General features: G+C 38.9%; 1 protein-coding gene across 3 annotated transcripts in view; it reads left to right on the top strand.

The window, feature by feature from the left end:
• The window catches only part of NTN4 (netrin 4), a 121546-nt gene that overhangs the window by 84726 nt on the left and 14403 nt on the right, over window positions 1-22417 (top strand). For 2 of the 3 annotated variants that reach the window (XM_055395254.2, XM_055395252.2), the window contains 2 exons: window positions 19994-20207; window positions 20573-20697. In XM_055395254.2, the coding sequence (XP_055251229.2) occupies window positions 19994-20207; window positions 20573-20697 (339 nt within the window). The remainder of the gene's footprint in view (window positions 1-19993; window positions 20208-20572; window positions 20698-22417) is intronic. The other variant, XM_055395253.2, reaches the window with a different exon arrangement.

The raw sequence follows: 22417 nt of genomic DNA, 5'->3' as shown, positions 1-22417 counted from the left end.
GGTGTCAGTTCTAAAAGGTCTTGTAGCTCTTAATAAAACCATTCAACTTCAGCTTCTTCAGTATTACTGGTTGGGGCATAGACTTGGATTACTATGATATTGAAAGGTTTGCCTTGGAAATGAACAGAGAACATTCTGTTGTTTTTGAGATTGCATCCAAGTACTGCATTTCAGACTCTTTTGTTGACTATGATGGCTACTCCATTTCTTCTAAGGAATTCTTGCCCACAGTAGTAGATATAATGTCATCTGAGTTAAATCCACCCATTCCAGTCCATTTTAGTTCACTGATTCCTAAAATGTTGATGGTCACTCTTGTCATCTCCTGTTTGACCACTTCTAATTTGCCTTGTTTCATGGACCTAATGTTCCAGGTTCCTATACAGTATTGCTCTTTTACATTAAATAGGCCTGGACAATTATAATCTATTGGATGGCCATAAATGATGTATCAAAATCCTTCTCTCCTTTATTTCCTAGCTTATGTCTTTTCAGGAGTTGAAACTATTGAAAACTTGAAACAGCAGGCCAAAGTTTATTAGAAGTGTAAAAATCAAAGTGCAATTTGGCTGAAGAAACACTCATTGAGTGTCTCCCCTACAGTAGGCACTGTGGTAAGCACCAGATCTGTAAAGATGAAGATGTCTTCTCTAAAGGATCTTATATCCTCGATGGGGAGAAATTTATTGTAATAATCATTTCAATACACTGTGGTGTGGTGATGATGTAATAGTAGTAGCTGACATTTGTTGAGTGCCTGCTCTTTTCTGTTCACCGTTCAAAGGGTTGTATAGGTATTAACTCATTTATCTTTCACAAAAGCACTTTCATGTAGGTAATATTATTGTCCCCTATTATATGAAGAAAGTGTAATGAAAGTGATACACGAAGTGCCTTAGGGAGAGTTTAAGGGTGGTGCGAGGGCATAAGGGGAGACTTCCTTGAAGAGATGTCTTCAATATTTCTTTGGTGACTGTTTTTATTTTTCCCTCTTAAAGTGCCAAAACACAAAGTTTGTCCTACTTTCTAATCAATGATTGCCTCTGTTGCCTTTAATGAGGTGATCTGGAAAAGGGAATGAATTGGTTTTCCTCCTCACAGAATCTACTGTACATTTAATAGAATATTTACCTGGGCACATTAGTTCATTCAACAAGTAATGGTAACATTGCTCTTGGGACTCTATTCACAGTTAGGTAACTAGTTCCCTGCCAGATAAGCCAAGGACTTACTGGTCCCATGGATATTCTAGGCTTTTTTTCCCTCTTAACAAACACCATGCTAAATACTATGGCCCTTGTGTGTACACTTTTAGTTACTGGTCATAAATTCACCAAACCTGAATAAACAGGGCCCCAAGCCAACTCTACTAGCCAATAGATTTATTCCTGTGAGAAATGAAATCATCTCTATTCTCACTTCCTCTTTATTTTAACCTTAACTAGAGTCACCTGTGGGACCCAAATAATCAACTACACATTTTCATAGCCAAAAAATCACTTCTGAGGATTTTAGAGATGTTTGTCTTTTTAAAACTAGAAGGGATCATTGAAACTGAATTTATTTCTACAACTTAGAAAAAAACTTTATTTAAGGACAGTGCATTTAAGGTCTGTAAACACAAGGGATATTGTGAATCTCTCCAGCTGAATTTAGGGTTGAGAACAAAATGGAGGCACAAACTAGTTGTTAAGATACAGGAGAAATCTATCACTGTGTACTGAGACATGGTGGAGGAATTCTGTCTTTGTTCTAAAACAGCAGTTTCTTCTAGAGTAACTCACTTGAAATCCTTAAAGTCACTTATGTGCCTTTGGTAGCCTGTAACCTTGATAGATGGAGAAGGAAATGGCAACCCACTCCAGTGTTCTTGCCTGGAGAATCCCAGGGACAGGGGAGCCTGGTGGGCTTCCGTCTATGGGGTCGCACAGAGTCGGACACGTCTGAAGTGACTTAGCAGCAGCAGCAACCTTGATAGATTTTCCTATGGCAGGCCTATTAAAAATATGAGAATAACCCTACTAGACAGTAATGCGCTGGCTTTTCAGCGGGGAGGAAGCCCTGATTTGCAGCACTGGTCAGTTTCTATGCTTTAAATATTCCTACCATGACCAATTTCAAGCTACCAGTCTTTTTTTTTTAAGTCAGAAACTCAGATTCTAAACCAAAAGTAGGATGGTTTCTTTCCTTTGAACAAAGTCTTGCCTCCAGTTTCACAGTACCCTTATCTTATCTCAAGCACTGTTGCTATCTAGTCATTGGTTCCCAAACCTGTATGTGGATCAGAATCACTTGGCAGGAGGTATGGGAGGAAGGAGATGTATGTATACTTTAGAGCTGATTCATTTTGCTGTAGAAACTAACACAACATTGTAAAGCAACTATGTACCCCAACAAAAATTAATCAAAAATTTTAAAAAATGAATCACTTGGGAAGGCTTGTTGAAATATGAAATCCCAGAGTCCTGCCCTAGGTCTATTGAATCAGAATCTCCAACAGGAATGGTGACAGAAATTTGTAGCATCATTGGTGATTCTGATTCAGCCTTCTGGTCTCCAGGTTAGCATGTGATAGCACTACACATGCTATTCCTATTTCCAGGATGAACTCTGTTCACTTTCATTCTTGGACCAAAGGTTTTGAGCTAATTATCATCTATAACTTAGTCTGCTCACTGAATTAGCCATATCTCTGGTGGAAAATTCTAAAGGATTACTAAAACTCTGGCTAGACATGTTTTCCTAACTCAATGATAGATATGAACACTGATAAGCACTCGTTCAGTTATCTTCTCCCACTTAAGAATGTCTAACTCAGAATCTCTGCCTTTCTCCAAGAAAATTTCTGGCAGAATTCAGGATGTCTGTTTTTCATACGACAATTTCAAAATAAATACCTAGCAATTCCGTTCAGAGACAACCCCCCCATTCATAGTATACAGATTTATTTACCATAAATACCTCACACTTTATAGTGAATTATTGTAATGAGGCTGGAATTTATAATAAAATTAGTTTACCACCACATGACAATTTACTTTTACTTCTATATTACATATTCCAGAAGTAGCATTAAACTAATATAAGTATGTTATGTTGGTATTTAAATGATTATTGAATCCAGTATTTCATGAAGTCCCATCCTTCCCCCTTCTCTGTTCTTTTAACACCACAAGATATGTTAAATATTTGACGGGTGAGAAATTGATTGCATGTGGAATATTGACAGATAGTCCGTGACATTTTTGTATAGAAAATTTCCCTTACTTTAGTGGGACATGTGGTTTAAAATAGATGTTTGAAGAAATGCTTTGTAGAACAGCATTAGTTCTCTTTTTGGGAAACAGTTACTTTACAATAAATGAATTGACTTTTATGTCAAGATATATTTTTACCTATTGCATACTCTCTTTCCACCTTTAAAGAAAAATCAGCGAATGGAAAAGAAAGTAGAACTCATTCTCTGTCAAACTAAACAACCGCTTGAAAAACTGACATGCCCTTCCTTCCTCCCTGGTAGGACAAAATAAATGTAGTCAACTGGCTTTAGCAGAGAGTGAATAAAAATAAACTTAGTCCCTCTGCTCTAAACCCCAAACCAAATGTTTACCAAGATACTGTCTGGTTACTTGGTTACCATTACCCTATGTAGCCAACTATCTTTGTAAAGAATGAGTTTTATCATCCATTCAGATCTCTCTTTTGTGTCTTCTTGCTTTATTTTTTTTGCTTTCTTCTTTCTGGCTTAGATGAAAACTGTTCAGCTGATAGAAATACAAGTGCCTTGAATGGTAACTATTTTGCCACAGACAATCTTTCCATCCTTCACATTCCTATTCAGACATCACCTTCTCATCATGGTACCAGAAGATTCACAGGAATCACTCTGCTTGTACCCCTATTTAACAAGTATTTCATTCTACCTTTGGCATAGTTATTCTTTACCTTCAAATTGTCTTTGAAGTAAAATTGTTAATCAAATCCAGACTACCTTACCACAGTATTACCTTCCATTTTTCATTCTTGTACCTGTATTCCAGTCCATCTCAGAAAAGAATTGTTCCCCAAGGGTATTGACATAGATTCCAGGAGTAGTTTATTGGGTTTTTTCTTTGAAACTGTAGTTTTAGCAAAGCCACATGAGTTTATCTTATGTTGTATAAACAATACAGACATCTTTGTTTTATTTTGGAAGCAACTGTGAATGATTCTAGCATAGAATCAATATGAAGTAACTGTTTTTGAAAACGAAACTTTAAATAGAACAGTGACTTGGCAATAAGAGTTGGGAAACTTTAATCTCAGTTTTAAAAAAATCTAGGATGTAAAACCAGAATGTTAAGTAGTCAAAGAGATAGATAAAATGCATATATATATATATAGTAATAATCATACTAGGACTATCCTTTAAAATATTAAATAACATTAAAATTCACTGTCAAAAGGAGACATTTTATGAACTGATAAATATAAAAGTCAGTCAGATTTGGGAAGAGAAATGGGAGAGGTCATTTGTTGCTGTTCAGTCTCTCAGTCAGGTCCAACTCTTTGCCACCACATGGACTGCAGCACACCAAGCTTTGCTGTCCTTCACACCATTGCCCAGAGCTTGCTCAAACCCATGTCTATCAAGTTGGTGATGCCATCCAACCATCTTATCCTCTGTCATTCCCTTCTTCTCCTGCCTTCAATCTTTCCCAGCCCCAGGGTCTTTCCTAATGAGTCAGCTCTTAGCATCAGGTGGCCAAAGTATTGGAGCATCAGCTTCAGCATCAGTCCTTCCAATGAAGATTCAGGACTGATTTCTTTTAGGATGGACTGGTTGGATCTCCTTGCTGTCCAAGGAACTCTCAAGAGTCTTCTCCAACACCACAGTTCAAAAGCATCAATTCTTCAATGTTCAGCCTTCTTTATGGTCCAACTCTCACATCCATACATGACTTATGGAAAAACCATAGCTTTGACTAGACAGACCTTTGTTGGCAAAGTAATGTCTCTGCGTTTTAATATGCTGTCTAGGTTTACCATAGCTTTTCTTCCAAGGAGCAAGTGTCTTTTAATTTCATGCCTGCAGTCACTATCTGCAGTGATTTTGAAGCCCAAGAAAATAAAGTCTGTCACTGTTTTCATTGTTTCCCCATATATTTGCCATGAAATGGTGGAACCAGATGCCATTATCTTAGTTTTTTGAATGTTGAGTTTTAAGCCAATTTTTTCACTCTCCTCTTTCACCTTCATCAAGAGGCTCTTTAATTCTTCTTCTCTTTCTGTCATAAGGGTGGTGTCATCTACATATCTGAGGTTATTGATATTTCTCCTGACAATCTTGAGTCCAGCTTGTGCTTCATCCAGTTCAGCATTTTGCATGATGTACTCTGCATATAAGTTAAATAAGCAGGTTGACAATATATAGCCTTGACGTACTCCTTTCCCAATTTGGAACCAGTCTGTTGTTCTCTAAAATGTCTCTAGGACAATTCACTGAATAAATAAATAATACGCTATTTTGCATTTGATGAGAAGAAGCATTAAATAATCAAGCAAACAATGATAAAATATTTAAACTCTCAGAAAACTTAGACAAAATTAGACAGGCTATCAAGAAGAGAACTAGCATTTGTTGAGTAGCTACTATAGGTCAGACACTGTGCTGGGCAGTTTACATAAGTTTTCCCATTTAGCAATCTTTATGAGTTGGGTGGTATCTATTGATTACATAAATGAGGATATCAAGGCTTAAATTGACTATATAATTTGTCCAAGTTCACACAACTGATCAGCACAGAGATTTGAAGTCAGGTTTATCTGTTCCCAAAGACTTTGATCCAAAGACCTGTTAAGATCCAAAGAACTTGATTCCATACCACATTGTGACCTAGTTGATGAAAACAAAAGGAGTAAACAAAGGCAGATAGAATCAGAAATTATATATGTATACTTATATTCTTGGACCTTAAGAACTGCATTTATCTTAAACTTAGTATAACAAAGGTGAAGGTAAATGGAGAGAACTTCAAATGGACCAACAAAAGAATCAGGAAAAGAAATACTAATAAATAAACATGGAAGAGAATAAATATTCTCAGATCAATGAGGAAACTGCTCAGGGAGAATACAACAACTTTTTACATATACTTGAAAGGTATAAAGGTACATAAGTGCAAGTCGCTCAGTCGTGTCTGGACTCTTTGTGACCCCCTGGACTATATAGTCCATGGAATTCTCCAGGCCAGAATACTAGAGTGGGTAGCCTTTCCCTTCTCCAGGGGATCTTCCCAACCCAGGGATTGAACCCAGGTCTCCCATATTGCAGGTGGATTCCTTACCAGCTTACATAGGAGTGGCAAAAAAAACCTGAATTTCCTAGAACAGTCATAATTAGATATAATTGGTTGAAAGTGAGGAAAGGAATTTCAGATTGATTAATGTGAAAAAAATGTTTTGCTGCCAGTGAGAGGATTTATGGGTGGGAAATGTTTCCCACAGAGTTAGAATAAAGAACTTTTCTTACAAATAATAAATAATAGTACTTGACTGAGTGACTCATTAAATGTAGGAAGCAGTCTTACACTCATGCAGGGAACAGCCTTGCTCTAGGAAGATTCAGAATATTCTCTTCTATTTGGCCATTTCCATTTTTTATGAATTTGTTCTGCTTGTTCTGTTTCTAATATCTTAGTGTTACTAAAAACCTGTAAAAGAAATAGTATGAGCCTTTTAGGACGTTTTTGAAAACATAAAATTATTTCCTGGTTGTTGCTCACTGAGAGGCACATTCATTCAATAGAGATTAAGTCCTAGAAATGGGTCAGTCATGGTCCTAGGTTTTGGGGAATACAGAGATGAAAAGACATGGCCTCTACCTTCTCAGTTCAGTTCAGTTCAGTCGCTCAGTCGTGTCCGACTCTTTGCAACCCCATGAATCACAGCATGCCAGGCCTCCCTATCCATCACCAACTCCTGGAGTTCACTCAAACTCATGTCCATCGAGTCGGTGATGCCATCCAGCCATCTCATTTTCTGTCGTCCCCGTCTCCTCCCGCCCCCAATCCCTCCCAGCATCAGAGTCTTTTCCAGTGAGTCAACTCGTTGCATGAGGTGACGAAGCTCTACCTTCTCGGCCTTCACAATATCCTAAAGAGATGGCAGTGAGGTGAAAAATCATAATGAAATTACACTGGAGGCCAGAAGACCATTAATCATTAAGAAACATTTATTAACTGACTATAATTAACCCATTTTTTCAAAATTCAACACAGATTTACCCAGTGCCTATCATGTGACTGGTCTGTCCTATTCATGGTACAAACAACAAAACAAGAGTCCCTAACTCCATGTGAACAAGCTATAAACAAATTTACCCAGGTAAATGTGTAAATTAAAAACTGCATTAAGGAAAAAAAAGAAAACTACATCAAGTGTTAAGAAGGACCATGACAATCTAGCAGGGTCTATAAATTGAGTCCATAGGGATTCTTTCTTCGAAGGAAAAAGGAGTTAGAGTATAATCTAACCAAATTGTCCAAATACAGTGTCCAAAACTGCACCAAAAAGTTTTGCCATAGTAAAATTTGTCTATACACCCAAAAGTACTTCCTTCAATTTTAACTAAAGTAGCAACCCAGGAATATAAAATCAGCTATTTAGTTCTCTAAGATCTCTTAGATATACCCAGAAATAAATAGGAACTGGCTCAGTTACAACTAATAAACAGGAAAGAAATGATACAGAAATCAAACTGAGGGTCTGAGCAGTGGTCATATAGTAAGGCATTAAAAATAAACAGCCTTGGGACTACTCTGGCAATCCAGTGGTTAAGATTCTGCAGGAGGCATTATAGGAGGTATGGATTGACCCTTGGTGGGGAACTAAGATCCTGAATACTGCCCAGCATGGCCAAAAATAAATACATAAATAAATAAATAAAATAAGAATTCAGTGGGATTATATCCAAACAATTCAATTCCAAAAATTAAAGGGCATGACTTTTGTATTTATTTGCATTACTCATTTAAAAGCTTATAGAAGACAGATAGGAAATATACTTAAATACCTTCCATTTATTTTTAAAAACCATTCAATAGAGGCAAGAATGGATAGATCTCAGGCATAAATGAATCTCAATCTTTTGTGTGGGTTGTACAATTCAGGAGATATTGCATTTTAGTAACTGATAGGCAAATCTTAATTTAGATTATTTTCTTATTAAGTTTATTCGAGTGTAACTTTTTAAATGAACATATACCTTGAATATTGTGGAACTAGCTATCTTTGAACACAATGTGTATAACACTTAAAAAGTGAATAGAAACATGCTCCTTAGGAGAATAAAGGGGTAAAATATATTTTCTTTGAGTAAAGTTCATGTACAATTTTTTTGTTTATTTTTTATAGCTATCCATCCACTAGCAAAAAAAATGTTGATAGTAGAAGGAAAGGAGAAAATAATGTCAAAAAAATAGACAACTTTATTTTAACTAACGCTTAACTTCTCACTTAATATAGTAATGACAGTTCATACTGTCTCCTGTTTGGAGCTGCATCTCAAAGTCATTTCCTGTTCCTTCTAAGAACCTTGGCAGGAAGCTGGGCAACTTTTGAAATGGCTTTGATATTAGAAATTCCCCATCAGAAATTCTGTAGGGCCTTGGCCTTTTCAGAAGAAAACAATGTTGGGAGGCTGGAAGGTGCTGCTGAAGGCATGGTTGCTGAGCAGTGAAAAGGCTTCACGAGCAGCTTTTTTCCTAGCCGGGAGCCTTGAACGTGGAGTTTTGTTTTTAGAAAAGCTAAATCAGGAGCAAATACTTCCAGGGTATTTTGCTCCCAGTGTAGCTTTTACTAACAAAATGGCAAAAGCTAGAGCCATCAGGTAATACTAAGAAGTCCTGACAATTTTAAAAAAGGTGAGATACTAAACTCAGCAGGTGGTCTCCGTGGTTCCCAAGGTGGTTCCCACACTTGGCATCCTGGATCACTCTTTGAGTGAATGATACGCAGACTCATTGAGCTGCAGTGAAAATGGGAATAAAGGTGAAAAGGCAGCAGTGGTCTCCACCACCAAAGGCTGTAGCAACCCCATCAGAATAAAGGAAGCCATAGCGCTTCCATTATGTTCCTGGGCATTCTGTATCCATGTTGACATGCTTATTATGTTCATGCAGATTGACAGCTGTGACTCTTGTCCGACATTCCATTGCAGGGTATCTCCCTATAAGCAGCAGGACCATAGATAATATCCTACTTTTTCTCAATATACTTTGATCCACAAAATAAGAGTAATAGCTGATTAATTTTCTTTTAAGCAGAGAAGGGAACATGTAACAGGGTGAATAACCTATAGGACTTAGATTCGTCAATAAAGCTGTTTGCCACCGGTTCCTCTCAGGTGCAAAGCAAGGAATTTCAGCCTGTTTTGAAAGCCAGTTAGATAATTAATTTCCTTAAAAAAAAAACTCGTATCTTTAATGAGGCAGTTTTTATTCTTTCCTCTGTGTTTCCATGCACCCTGGTCTACCTGTGTTCTAACATTGCCCTGGTGGCTCAGTGGTAAAGAACCCACCTGTAGTGCAGGAGACATGGAAAGATCCCCTGGAGAAGGAATTGGCAACCCACTCCAGTATTCTTGTTTAGAAAATCCAATGGACAGAGGAACCTGGAGGGCTACAGTCCATGGGGTCTCAAAGTTGGACATGACTTAGTGATTCAACAACAGTTCAGTTTAGTTCAGTCGCTCAGTCATGTCCGACTCTTTGCGACCCCATGAACCACAGCACGCCAGGCCTCCCTGTCCATCACCAACTCCCAGAGTTCACTCAGACTCGTGTCCATTGAGTCGGTGATGCCATCCAGCCATCTCATTCTCGGTCGTCCCCGTCTCCTCCTACCCCCAATCCCTCCCGGCATCAGACTCTTTTCCAGTGAGTCAACTCGTCGCATGAGGTGGCCAAAGTATTGGCGTTTCAGCTTTAGCATCAGTCCTTCCAATGAACACCCAGGACTGATCTCCTTTAGAATGGACTGGTTGGATCTCCTTGCAATCCAAGGGACTCTCAAGAGTCTTCTCCAGCACCACAGTTCAAAAGCATCAATTCTTTGGTGATCAGCTTTCTTCACAGTCCAACTCTCACATCCATACATGACCAAGGGAAAAACCATAGCCTTGACTAGATGGACCTTGGTTGGCAAAGTAATGTCTCTGCTTTTTAATATGCTATCTAGGCTGGTCATAACTTTCCTTCCAAGGAGTAAGCGTCTTTTAATTTCCCGGCTGCAATCAGCATCTGCAGTCATTTTGGAGCCCCCAAAAATAAAGTCTGACACTGTTTCCACTGTTTCCCCATCTATTTCCCATGAAGTGATGGGACCAGATGCCATGATCTTCATTTTCTGAATGTTGAGCTTCAAGCCAACCTTTTCACTCTCCTCTTTCACTGTCATCAAGAGGCCTTTGAGTTCCTCTTCACTTTCTGCCATAAGGGTGGTGTCATCTGCATATCTGAGGTTATTGATATTTGTCCCAGCAATCTTGATTCCAGCTTGTGCTTCTTCCAGCCCAGCGTTCCTCATGATGTACTCTGCATATAAGTTAAATAAGCAGGGTGACAATATACAACCTTGACGCACTCCTTTTCCTATTTGGAACCAGTCTGTTGTTCCATGTCCAGTTCTAACTGTTGCTTCCTGACCTGCATACAGGTTTCTCAAGAGGCAGGTCAGGTGGTCTGGGATTCCCATCTCTTTCAGAATGTTCCACAGTTTATTGTGATCCACACAGTCAAAGGCTTTGGCATAGTCAATGAAGCAGAAATAGATGTTTTTCTGGAACTCTCTTGCTTTCTCCATGATCCAGCGGATGTTGGCAATTTGATCTCTGGTTCCTCTGCCTTTTCTAAAACCTGCTTGAACATCTGGAAGTTCACGATTTACATATTGCTGAAGCCTGGCTCGGAGAATTTTGAGCATGACTTTACTAGCGTGTGAGATGAATGCAATTGTGCGTTAGTTTGAGCATTCTTTGGCATTCCCTTCTTTGGGATTGGAATGAAGACTGACCTTTTCCAGTCCTGTGGCCACTGCTGAGTTTTCCAAATTTGCTGGCATATTGAGTGTAGCACTTTCACAGCATCATCTTTCAAGATTTGAAACAGCTCAACTGGAATTCCATCACCTCCACTAGCTTTGTTCATCTTGATGCTTTCTAAGGCCCACTTGACTTCACATTCCAAGATGTCTGGTTCCAGGTGAGTGATCACGCCATCGTGATTATCTTGGTCGTGAAGATCTTTTTTGTACAGTTCTTCTGTGTATTCTTGCCACCTCTTCTTAATATCTTCTGCTTCTGTTAGGTCCATACCATTTCTGTCCTTTATCGAGCCCATCTTTGCATGAAATGTTCCCTTGATATCTCTAATTTTCTTGAAGAGATCTCTTGTTTTTCCTATTCTGTTGTTTTCCTCTATTTCTTTGCATTGATCGCTGAGGAAGGCTTTCTTATCTCTCCTTGCTATTCTTTGGAACTCTGCATTCAGATGCTTATATCTTTCCTTTCCTCCTTTACTTTTCACTTCTCTTCTTTTCACAGCTATTTGTAAGGCTGCCTCAGACAGCCATTTTGCTTTTTTGCATTCTTTTCCATGGGGATGGTCTTGGTCCCTGTCTCCTGTACAATGTCACGAACCCCCGTCCAGAGTTCATCAGGCACTCTGTCTATCAGATCTAGACCCTTAAATCTATTTCTTACTTCCACTATATAATGATAAGGGATTTGATTTAGGTCATATCTGAATGGTCTAGTGGCTTTCCCTACTTTCTTCAATTTCAGTCTGAATTTGGCAATAAGGAGTTCATGATCTGAGCCACAGTCAGCTCCTGATCTTGTTTTTGCTAACTGTATAGAGGAGAAGGCAATGGCAAGCCACTCCAGTACTCTTGCCTAGAAAATCCCACGGATGGAGGAGCCTGGTGGGCTGCAGTCTGTGGGGTCGCTAAGGGTCGGACATGACTGAGCGATTTCACTTTCACTTTCCACTTTCACACATTGGAGAAGGAAATGGCAACCCACTCCAGTGTTCTTGCCTGTAGAATCCCAGGGACGGGGGAGCCTGGTGGGCTTCTGTCTGTGGGGTCACACAGAGTTGGACACGACTGAAGTGACTTAGCATAGAGGATTTGCATATCTCTCTGAAGAGATAAGACTCTCTATTTGTCTTTATATCTTCATCTCCTAGCATAGTTCATGTTAACACCAAAGCTCAATAACTCTTTGGTAAAGGTTTGATGAATAAATGAATAAATGGTGGATATTTAAAGCTGGTATGTTTCATGCAGATAACAATAACAGTGATTATCTAAGCATATGGTGCCACTAAATGCCTGAAACATTGCTACATATATACATTATCTCATTTAATCATCAAAGAAACAATTCTGTAGAATAGGTATTATTACTCTTCTTTCATGAAAGAGAAAACAGACTTGAGGGTGTTAATTTCACAGTTATATAAAGGGTAAGCCACATGACGGGAATTTGAACTCTTAGTCTGACTCTTTAAGGGTTTGCCCTTACCAACTCTGTTAGATTGCCTTTGTATTGTAGGTAATGTCTTCCTGAGACATTACAGGTACTTTCCAAACAGTTGTATTTATCGTCAGCCTTTGTGATTGAAACAGATATTAGTTTCAGAGCCTTAAATATACACAGGGTTATTTTACAAGTGTTCATCCACTGTTCTATCTGTAGTTACCTTTTCTAAGAAAAAAACAGCCTCATGTCCTCACTCTTGTCTGTACATGCTCTGTGGAGGGACAGTACATCACAAAATAGATGTAATGCTACTAACACATATCTGTAAATAAGATCTGTACGACATTTAGAAATTATCTAAATTCATTATTTGAAGGCAAATTGTTGTGAAATCTTTTGTGAAGTACTCGTTTCCTCTCTCTCATCTGTTCTGGAAGTTTTGTGTTACTGTGTCATGTTTTCTTATAACAGGACATACCAGACAGAACATACTGTTTAAAATAAGTTGTTTTCATTATTAAAAAAATGTTGTGACAATAATGAGGAATTAAAATGACATTTTTAAATAATATTGCTTTGCCAATATGGTTGTATGAGAGCAGCCTAGGGTGAATTTTCTTTTGGGAGGTAGTGGTATTAATAATTACTCCAGTAATAATTTGCTACCTAGATAGGCCACATAGCCTCTAAATTTTGGATTGGCCAAAAAGTTCATTCAGGGTTTTGTAGAAGATGTTACAGAAAAGCCTGAACGAATTTTTTGGCCAACCCAGTATATCTGGTTACTACTCAAAGCAACATTTTGGTTGTTGAGAACAATTTACCACAGTTGAATACCCACCAAATGATAATGAAACTAATAATTAAGTTTAGAATAATAATATATGGTGTTAGTTCAATCTCTACTGTTGGGTTTTATATCTAACAAGGTGAAGACAAAACTGAAGTCAAGGGTTTATATCACTCTGGGTTCTAATATTTTTAAAAAATTTATTTATTTGGCTGTTCCAGGTCAGTTGTGGCATACGGGGTCTTTAGTTGTGGCAAGTGAACTCTTAGTTGTAGCATGTCGGGTCTTCCCAGACCAGTGATCAAACACACGTCTTCAGCATTGGCAGGTGGATTCTTTACCACTGAACCACCAGGAAAGCCCCCTTGGTTTTAATCTGATATTCATCATAATGAATGCATAAAATGTAAGTGAATTTTAGAGTCAACAATTAGTAAGTTATTGATTTACAACAATTAATAAATTATTGATTCTAAAATTCAACCTAAGCACTTACTGTTTATGTTGGAAGATCATAACCTGAACCAGAATCTCTAAGAACCTTCCCTCTTCCTCCCAAACAAAGAGAAAATATACTTCCATTTTGGAAGAAAATAAGAAATGTAGACTATGTGTGTAACAGATATTGCTTGCTATAGAAACTTCAGGAGATAGGTATGCAAGGTGAGCCTCAGTGTGCAGTCTGAAAAAGTATGCCAAAAAAGGTGTCAGGGGCTTTTGCCTGGAGCTAATTCTGCATAGTTTCCAAATGGTATTTTTATCTTTTAATTATGTGAAAAGTCACATTGACAGAAATCCACTAGCACATGTAATAGAATCACATTCTTGTTTGACCATTCCTGAAATGTGTGTAGGTTTTGAAATATATGGCAGTACAGATAGGTCAAATCCTAGAAAGGACTGGATTTTTCCATAAAAGATAGTGGTGGTAGTGGTGGAATACCATATAATACAATAGATGAGTCCTACCTCATCTTTCTTCTGGTCCCCTGTCTGCTATCAAGAACTAAGTTGACTTAACTGAGTGATACAGTAACTATTGGTTTCAGTTCAGTTCAGTTCAGTCGCTCAGTCGTGTCTGACTCTCCGCGACCCCATGAATCACAGCACGCCAGGCCTCCCTGTCCATCGCCAACTCCTGGAGTTCACTCAAACTCATGTCCACAGGGTCAGTAGTCACCTCAAAATGATGAAATGTTTCTATTGGATTATGGGATTTAATTTAATTAAAAAGTCTTCACATAGCATTTTGATACATTCATGTTACATACTGTATAATCTCTCCAAATTATTTAATAAAAAATCAAAAATACTTTGCTATCAAAAGAAAATGCCTAATGTTTTCATAACAAAACCCAACCAAAAGAAAAAAAATCAGGGGATTTAATGTCAGCAATCACCATAACTGTATGAACCAAAATAAAGTTGGTCTCCTGAAAAACTCAGTGTTTTAGAGGCAGAATGTTTACTTTTCTCCTTGCATTAGATAAGTTTTTTTAATCTTCTAATAATTATTCTTCTAAATTCTGGATATCTTTAAGAACCAAAAATATCAAATCGGTGCTTGGGAGTTTGTTCAGTATTTAATACACAGCAAGTGCTCATTAAATATCTACTGAATAAGTGAATAGATAAATAAATGCTGCCTTAAACAAACACACGCACTGTTATCTTTTCAAGCAATGTCTATTATGGGGTTTTCCTCTGCTGCCCTTTGTAAATAGCTTTTTCATCACTGCCTTTTAATTCAAATAAACAGTCTTTTACTGAGTAGTCAGAATCTGCTATTTGCTGCTGCTGCTGCTGCTAAGTCACTTCAGTCGTGTCCGACTCTGTGTGACCCCATAGACGGAAGCCCGCCAGGCTCCGCCGTCCCTGGGATTCTCCAGGCAAGAACACTGGAGTGGGTTGCCATTTCCTTCTCCAATGTGTGAAAGTGAAAAGTGAAAGTGAAGTCGCTCAGTCGTGTCCGACCTAGCTGCCTGTTAAGTTCTAGGGACATACGCTATGACTCATTGAATTCTTAATACAACCTGGTAAAATAGAAACGTGAGGCTCATAAAGATAAAAAAATTTAGCTTGGAGTTGAATACAAGTCTCTCCACTGAAGACTTCAGGGGGTAGGTGAGTGAAACCCATGCTCACCTTCAAGGAATTTACATACTGTTTGGTCAGAGAAAAGTAGACACCTGACTGTCTGAAATACAAAGTAGAAGTGAGCAGAGCTATAACAAGAAATGCTATTTTTAAAGCACTAAGAGGTTTCAACTAAAGGATGAAATCATATTCAACTATGTTGAAATAGGGAATGATTTCTAAGGTAAACTTGCCCATTAGATGGATAAATGGAATAGCTGCTTTGGGCTTCATACTTGGTGAGGTGGGAGGGGGTTGCAGTGGGAAGGGTGCTGCATCTTTCTGGATATCACTGAATTTCAACCGTGAGGTTCTGTCTTTATAAGAAAGATGCAAACAGGGCTCCTATCATGAGCACTTCTCCGACTCCAAATCATTGAATCATTTTGACCATGGCCTTCCAGAGACAACCTTTAGGGTTGACACTCGAATAGATCTTAAAAGATGTGTAGAATTTTGAAAGATTAATGTAGGAGAAAAGATTTCCCTATTGGGATTCATAAAGGTACAAAAGCAGGAAAGATTGGGGTCCCACTTAATTAGAATGAAGGCTAACTGCAAGAATTCATCTCATTCAATTAGAATAAGGGCCGTAGGCAAGAGAGTAATGAGAAGTTAAACTAGAAAAGTGGGCTAGGGCCATAGTATGAAGGACCTTAAATATTTGACTAAGGGGTATTTGTGTTTGTAAACTACAAATGCTTCATAAACATTAGAATTATTAACTAACACATGTTGGTTGAGTGAGCAAATAAATGAATAGTCCCAAGAAGATAATTTATACCTTTTGTTTTTCAAAAGGGCAATATTCCATGTTCTTATTTTAGTGGTTCTCAACCAAGGAGAGCATAAGAGAGGAAAGGAAGGGTATGTTTCACGGATATAACATGTATAGAATTTTTGCAGACTTCTCACATTCCTGCTGGTTTGAAAACTACTCCCCTAATGACTATAGGCTTAACAAAATGAAGGAGATCTAAACAGAATACTATACCATTAGTACCTCCACTTCAGATCTTGTTCTTCCAAGTCACCAGTGCCCTTCTGTGTGACAACATTACTGTCCTATTATATATCTTATGCGACTTACACATTCTGCTTTGTTTGACATTGTTAATCACTTGAAACTTTCTCATCTTTTGGTTTCCATAACAACATCTACTTGCTTCTTCTCCCTTTCTTTCTGGTCCTTATCTGCTTCACAAGTTACTGCTCCTCCAACTGTCTGGACTCTGTGGGTGTTCACCAGGGTTCCACTTTGGTTATCTTCTTACTTGGTATACACTCTCTGGGAAATCTCATCCAGTAGTCCTAGTTTCAATTCCCATCTGCTGACAATTCTCAAAACTGTGACTCCAATCTTCTATTACACTTCAGATTATTATTTCCAGTTGCTTGGTATAACTTATTGGGCTTGCCTGGTGGCTCAGATGGTGAAGATTCCACCTGCAATGCGGGAGACCTGGGTTCGATCACTGAGTTGGGAAGATGCCCTGAAGGAGGGCATGGCAATTCACTTCAGTATTCTTGCCTGGAGAATACCCATGAACAGAGGAGCCTTGTGGGTTACAGTCCATGGGGTCGCAAAGATTTGGACATGACTGAGCAGCTAAGCACATACATAAACAGTATAACTTATTAGTGTATTCTTCAGACATCTCAACATGTCCAGCCCTGAACTCATCTTTTTCTCCGTCTCTTCTCTCCACCCCGACATGGATTCACCTATCCCAACCTGCTCTATTCACTTTCACAAACTAGAAACCTTAAAACCTTCCTCAGTTTCTGTTGTCCCTCAACAATGCATTCTTCCTCATCATCCAGCCCCTGAATCCAATCAATTCAATATTTTAAAAAGTTTTTCACATCCAACCTTTTCTCCTGTTCCTTCATCTGCTGTCTTAGTTCAGTTGCTTGTTTTCTCTCATTTGCCTCGTTTCCCTGACATCAGTAGTCTCTTTATGATGTCACCAAAGTAACTGTCAAAATTAAATTCTAACCATGTCATAATTCTGCTTTTTTTTTTTTAAACAGTTTGCTTCCTATGCTTCTTTATACCCATAAGACAAAATTCAACTTCTTAGGTTAGGCTCTGCGATGGTCTGGCTCCAAACCTAACTCTACACTTTTCCTTCTGCCTCATCAGTTGGGAAGATCCCCTGGAGAAGGAAATGACAACCCACTCCAGTATTCTTGCCTGGAAAAATCCAATGGACAGAGAAGCCTGGCAGGCTATAGTCCATGGAGTCACAGTCAGACCTGACTTAGTAACTAAACAACAACAGTGGTATCAGTTCCAACTGCTTTCCCCTAAATGTACACTCTACACACACTAAACTTCTCACATTCCCGAAACAGGCCCTTTCACATACGACTCTCACAGCCTGGAATGACCTTCAGGTCAATTCCATGAATTCTTATTTGGGCATCTACTATATTCCGGACTCTGTTCTGGGGTATAGAAAGCCAAAATAAGAAGATAAAGGTGCTTCTGTCAATGAGTCCAGAGTCTAGTAATAAGGGAGACAGGCACATAAACAAATAATAATGATGCACTGTGATACACACAGAATAGAAATACATACAAAGAACAGAGGCAGTGTAGAAGAAAGAGTGGTTAACTATCCGAAAGGCATGAAACTAGGAAGCTGAAACTGTCACAGCATTGTTAGTCGGCTATTGCATATATGCTAAGTCATGCCCACCAGGCTCCTCTGTCCACAGGGCTGAGGAGAAGGACTCTTGATTAATATAAAGAACTTGCAGAAATTATGATTATAGATTCTAGTCTGAGGAGCTGTCTTAGCCTATACAAGCTGTTATAACAAAATATCATAGACTAGGTGGCTTAAGGGCTTTCCAGATGGCTCAGTGGTAAAGAATCCGTCTGCCAAAGCAGGAGCCACAGGGTACGTGTGTTCAGTCCCTGGGTGGTGAAGATCCCCTGGAGGAGGAAATGGCAACACACTCCAGTATTCTTGCCTGGAGAATCTCAGGGAGAGAGGAGTCTGGTGGGCTACAGTCCACAGGGTTGCAAAGAGTTGGAAACAACTGAAGCGACTTAGCAAACAGGCAGGCAGGTGGCTTAAACATAAACATTTATTTCTCACAGTTCTGGAGGTTTAAGTCTGCAATATGATGCCAGCAATGGCCCGGTTCTGGTGAGAGCTCTCTTCCAGGTTGCAGACTGCCTACTTCTGTTGTTGTCTCACATCCTTCACAAGGAAGAGAGCTCTGCACTCTTTGTCCCTTATAAGGGCACCAATCTCATCTCCCCTAAACTGTATCCAAACCTCCCAAAGGCCTCCCACCTCTTAATACCATCACAGTGGGGATTAGGCTTCAACATGCAAATATAGTGGGAAGGACACAAACATTCAGCAAATCAAATCAAGCTTTCTTCCTGTGCCACATCTGAACTCTCCCAGTTGTATAAAACTAAAGAAACAACAAATCATTTTGTCCGAAGTCATGAATTCATGACTACTAATCTCAAAAGGTGCCCTTTATGCTGCTGGCAAATATACTTCACTTCCTAAGTCTCTCAGTCACTTTCCCACTCCCATTCTTCATCATCTCTCTCACCTGATGACATAGCTTTCTATTTCATCCAGAAAACAAGCAGTCAGAAGAAAAGTCCCAGCTCCCACAATGGCATTTATCCACTTCCCTGCATTTGTATCCACATACTCTGCCTTCCATCTTATTACTATGAACTAATTATGCTCTTACCCAAGGCCAACACCTCCTCTTCTACACCAAATCCCATCCTTTTATCTTTACCCAAGTATTCCCAAATATCCCTTTAAAAATTCTCCCATCGCTATTTTACTCATCAATTTTCCCCTTTCTACTGGATCTTTTCCACCAACATCAAGCATGCTGTAATTTCCCCCATCTTAAGACAAACAAAAACTGAAACCTTCACTTCAGTTCCTATCTCCAGTTTAAGCTACCACCACATTTCTCTGCCCTTAGAGAAAAGCTGTCAACAGCACTGTCTGTTTTCATGCTCAAATTCCTCTACTCCTATTCTCTCCTGAGTTTTCTTCAATGAGGTTCACTACTCACTATTACACTGAAACTGTTCCTGTCATGGACAGCAGTGGTCTTCATGCTGTCAGGTGCAATGATCCATTCCTGCCCCTCATCTGCTTGGACTTACAGCATTTAATACAGTTGATGTTGCCCACCTCCTTGAAGCTTTGGCTTCCAGAACACCATGCACTCATGATTTTTTTTCTTTCTCACTAACTGCTGCTTCTTTGTCTTCTTTGCTTATTCATCCTCATCACCCCAGACAAAAAGCCATTCATATTAATGCCTTTAATTTTATGATAAATTAGGTGGTTTAGCAGCAGATATGCTTTTCTGATGATGTCTTCTTATCTGCAGTTTAATTAGCTTTCACTTGCTGAGCATACATTAAGTGGGTAAAGGAGAAGCCTCAGAGATGTGCTGTGTGGTGAGAGGAAACAGTTGGGGACCAATCTTTGCAGATAACTGATTCACTCATTGGTGCTTCTGTGTCTTCTCTGTTGTAGTGTGTTCCTGTCATCCGGTTGGATCAGCTGTCCTTCCTTTCAGCTCGGTGACCTTCTGTGACCCCAGCAATGGTGACTGCCCTTGCAAGCCTGGGGTGGCAGGACCACATTGTGAGAGGTGTATGGTGGGGTACTGGGGCTTCGGAGACTACGGCTGCCGGCCTTGTGACTGTGCGGGGAGCTGCGACCCTCATACAGGAGACTGCCTCAGCAGGTGAACAAGCATGGCTCTTGCTCTCATCTCTGTGTCTTTCAGATTCTTTTGAAGATCTTATGGTGATCTGGAAAACCTCGCATGCCACTGGAGGAGCAAAGATGTAGTTTCACATCTCTTTAAAGAATTTTTGTCAAATTGCAAAGTCAAGTAAATTGTGCTTGCAAGATTCTAGAGATGGCCTGGTTCATTTTGCAAGATGAATTATTCTTTTTAACAATAGGCCCTTTATGATACTATTTATTTCTGAAAAGTGAAAAGATAGGAAGATAGCTGACAAGGTTTAAATCTCTATAAATACATTCATTTCATTCAAGTTCTAAGAAATTCCTTAATGCGTTCTTCATCATTTTCTATTTTATTAGCATAGACATCGACTGGTATCATGAAGTTCCTGACTTCCATTCCATGCACAATAAGAGTGAGCCAGCCTGGGAGTGGAAGGATGAGCAAGGATTTTCTGCACTCCGACATTCAGGTGGGATAAGAGGTATAATTGGAGATGATATTTCTGGGTCTGGTCTTGAGTAGCAGTGATTCATGACAAACCAGAGAACAGATTTTGAATCTTATAAGGGGAATGCTTTAGTTTTGAGGTTAACCAGGTAGTGAACCCCATAAGTATAAAACTATTAAATATAACTAATGGTATTTAACAAGCTTTTAAAATTTTCTTATTGGTAGAATAACATAGAGTAAAAAATTGGAAAACACAAAATATCACAGTAAAAAAAAAAAACCCCAAATCTCACTATCCCACTCTTAGTACTTTGGCGTCTTTCCTTCTCTCTAAAATTTGCTGTTTTGATGGAAATGTACAGATCCATTTAAAGGAAAAATATTCTCATAGACCTAGTGTAATTCAGTATGTACAAAGCAAAAACTAGCTGTGAACGCCTTATGTTTATAGCTTTGTTACAACTCTAGAACAGAAATAATTTTATAAACTAAATATAAGCCAAATTAAACTAATAACATTCATATTAACAACATTAATTGAATATGAAAAAGTATTTTTACTGAAGTCAAAACACTGTTTACTACAGAAAGATGATTCTTTGAGCTTATCAAGTCTATACTACTCTTTCTTCTGATTCAGATTTGCTGTGATATTTATCTGCTCTGTCATTTGAGGAGCATGTTGTGATATTGGTATGAATACATAATTTCTGGGTTCATCCTGTCTGTATTCTTTTCTCGTAGAAAATCAAGTGTTTCTATTTAGCACCAACTTACTCTTATCAAAAATACAAATGTGGACAAAAACTCTTGTCAGCATTTGGCTGTAAAGTGATCACCAAATAATCCAAATAAAACTTAAAATAAGTTTGAAAATATTTTTATTATTAAACATTACAAACACCAAAACTGTGATATGAACACCCATATGAACACCTTGCTGCTGCTAAGCTGCTAAGTCACTTCAGTCGTGTCCGACTCTGTGTGACCCCATAGACGGAAGCCCACCAGGCTCCCCCATCCCTGGGATTCTCCAGGCAAGAACACTGGAGTGGGTTGCCATTTCCTTCTCCATGCTATCAAATCTTAACTTTGCAATAATTGTCTCATGTGCTAAGTCACTTCAGTTGTGTCCAAGTCTTTGCGACCCTATGGACTTAGCCCACCAGGGATTCTCCAGGCAAGAATACTAGAGTGGGCTGCCATGTCCTCCTCCAGGGGATCTTTCTGACTCAGGGGCTGAGCTCACATCTTTTGTGTCTCCTGCATTGGCAGGTGGGTTCTTTACCACTAGTGCCACCTGGGAAGCCATATTTTCATTTAAATTATAAGATATTACAGATACATTTGAAGCCCTAGGTGTACCAATCTACAAACTCAATTAGCCTTCCTTATGCCACAGAATAACTGCTAACCTGAATTTTGGTGTTCACCATTCACTTTCATATTTTTACTATTTTAGTATATATATAGTAAATAGTGAGCTTCCCTGGTGGCTCAGACGGTAAAGCATCTGCCCACAATGTGGGAGACCTGGGTTCGATCCCTGGTCGGGAAGATCCCGTGGAGAAGGAACTGACAATCCACTCCAGTACTCTTGCCTGGAAAATTCCATGGACAGAGGAGCCTTATAGGCTACAGTCCATGGGGTCGCAAAGAGTCGGACACGACTGAGCAACTCACTTTTATAGTAAATAGTATATAATTAGTATATTTAATATTTTAAAAATCTTATGTACATGATAACATAC

The sequence above is a fragment of the Moschus berezovskii genome, chromosome 6 (assembly GCF_049115385.1).
Source record: "Moschus berezovskii isolate FMDL1 chromosome 6, NW_MosBer_1.0, whole genome shotgun sequence".
Classification (NCBI taxonomy): Eukaryota; Metazoa; Chordata; class Mammalia; order Artiodactyla; family Moschidae; genus Moschus; species Moschus berezovskii.
Note: the sequence above shows the minus strand (reverse complement) of the source record. Positions and strands in the feature narration are given on the sequence as shown.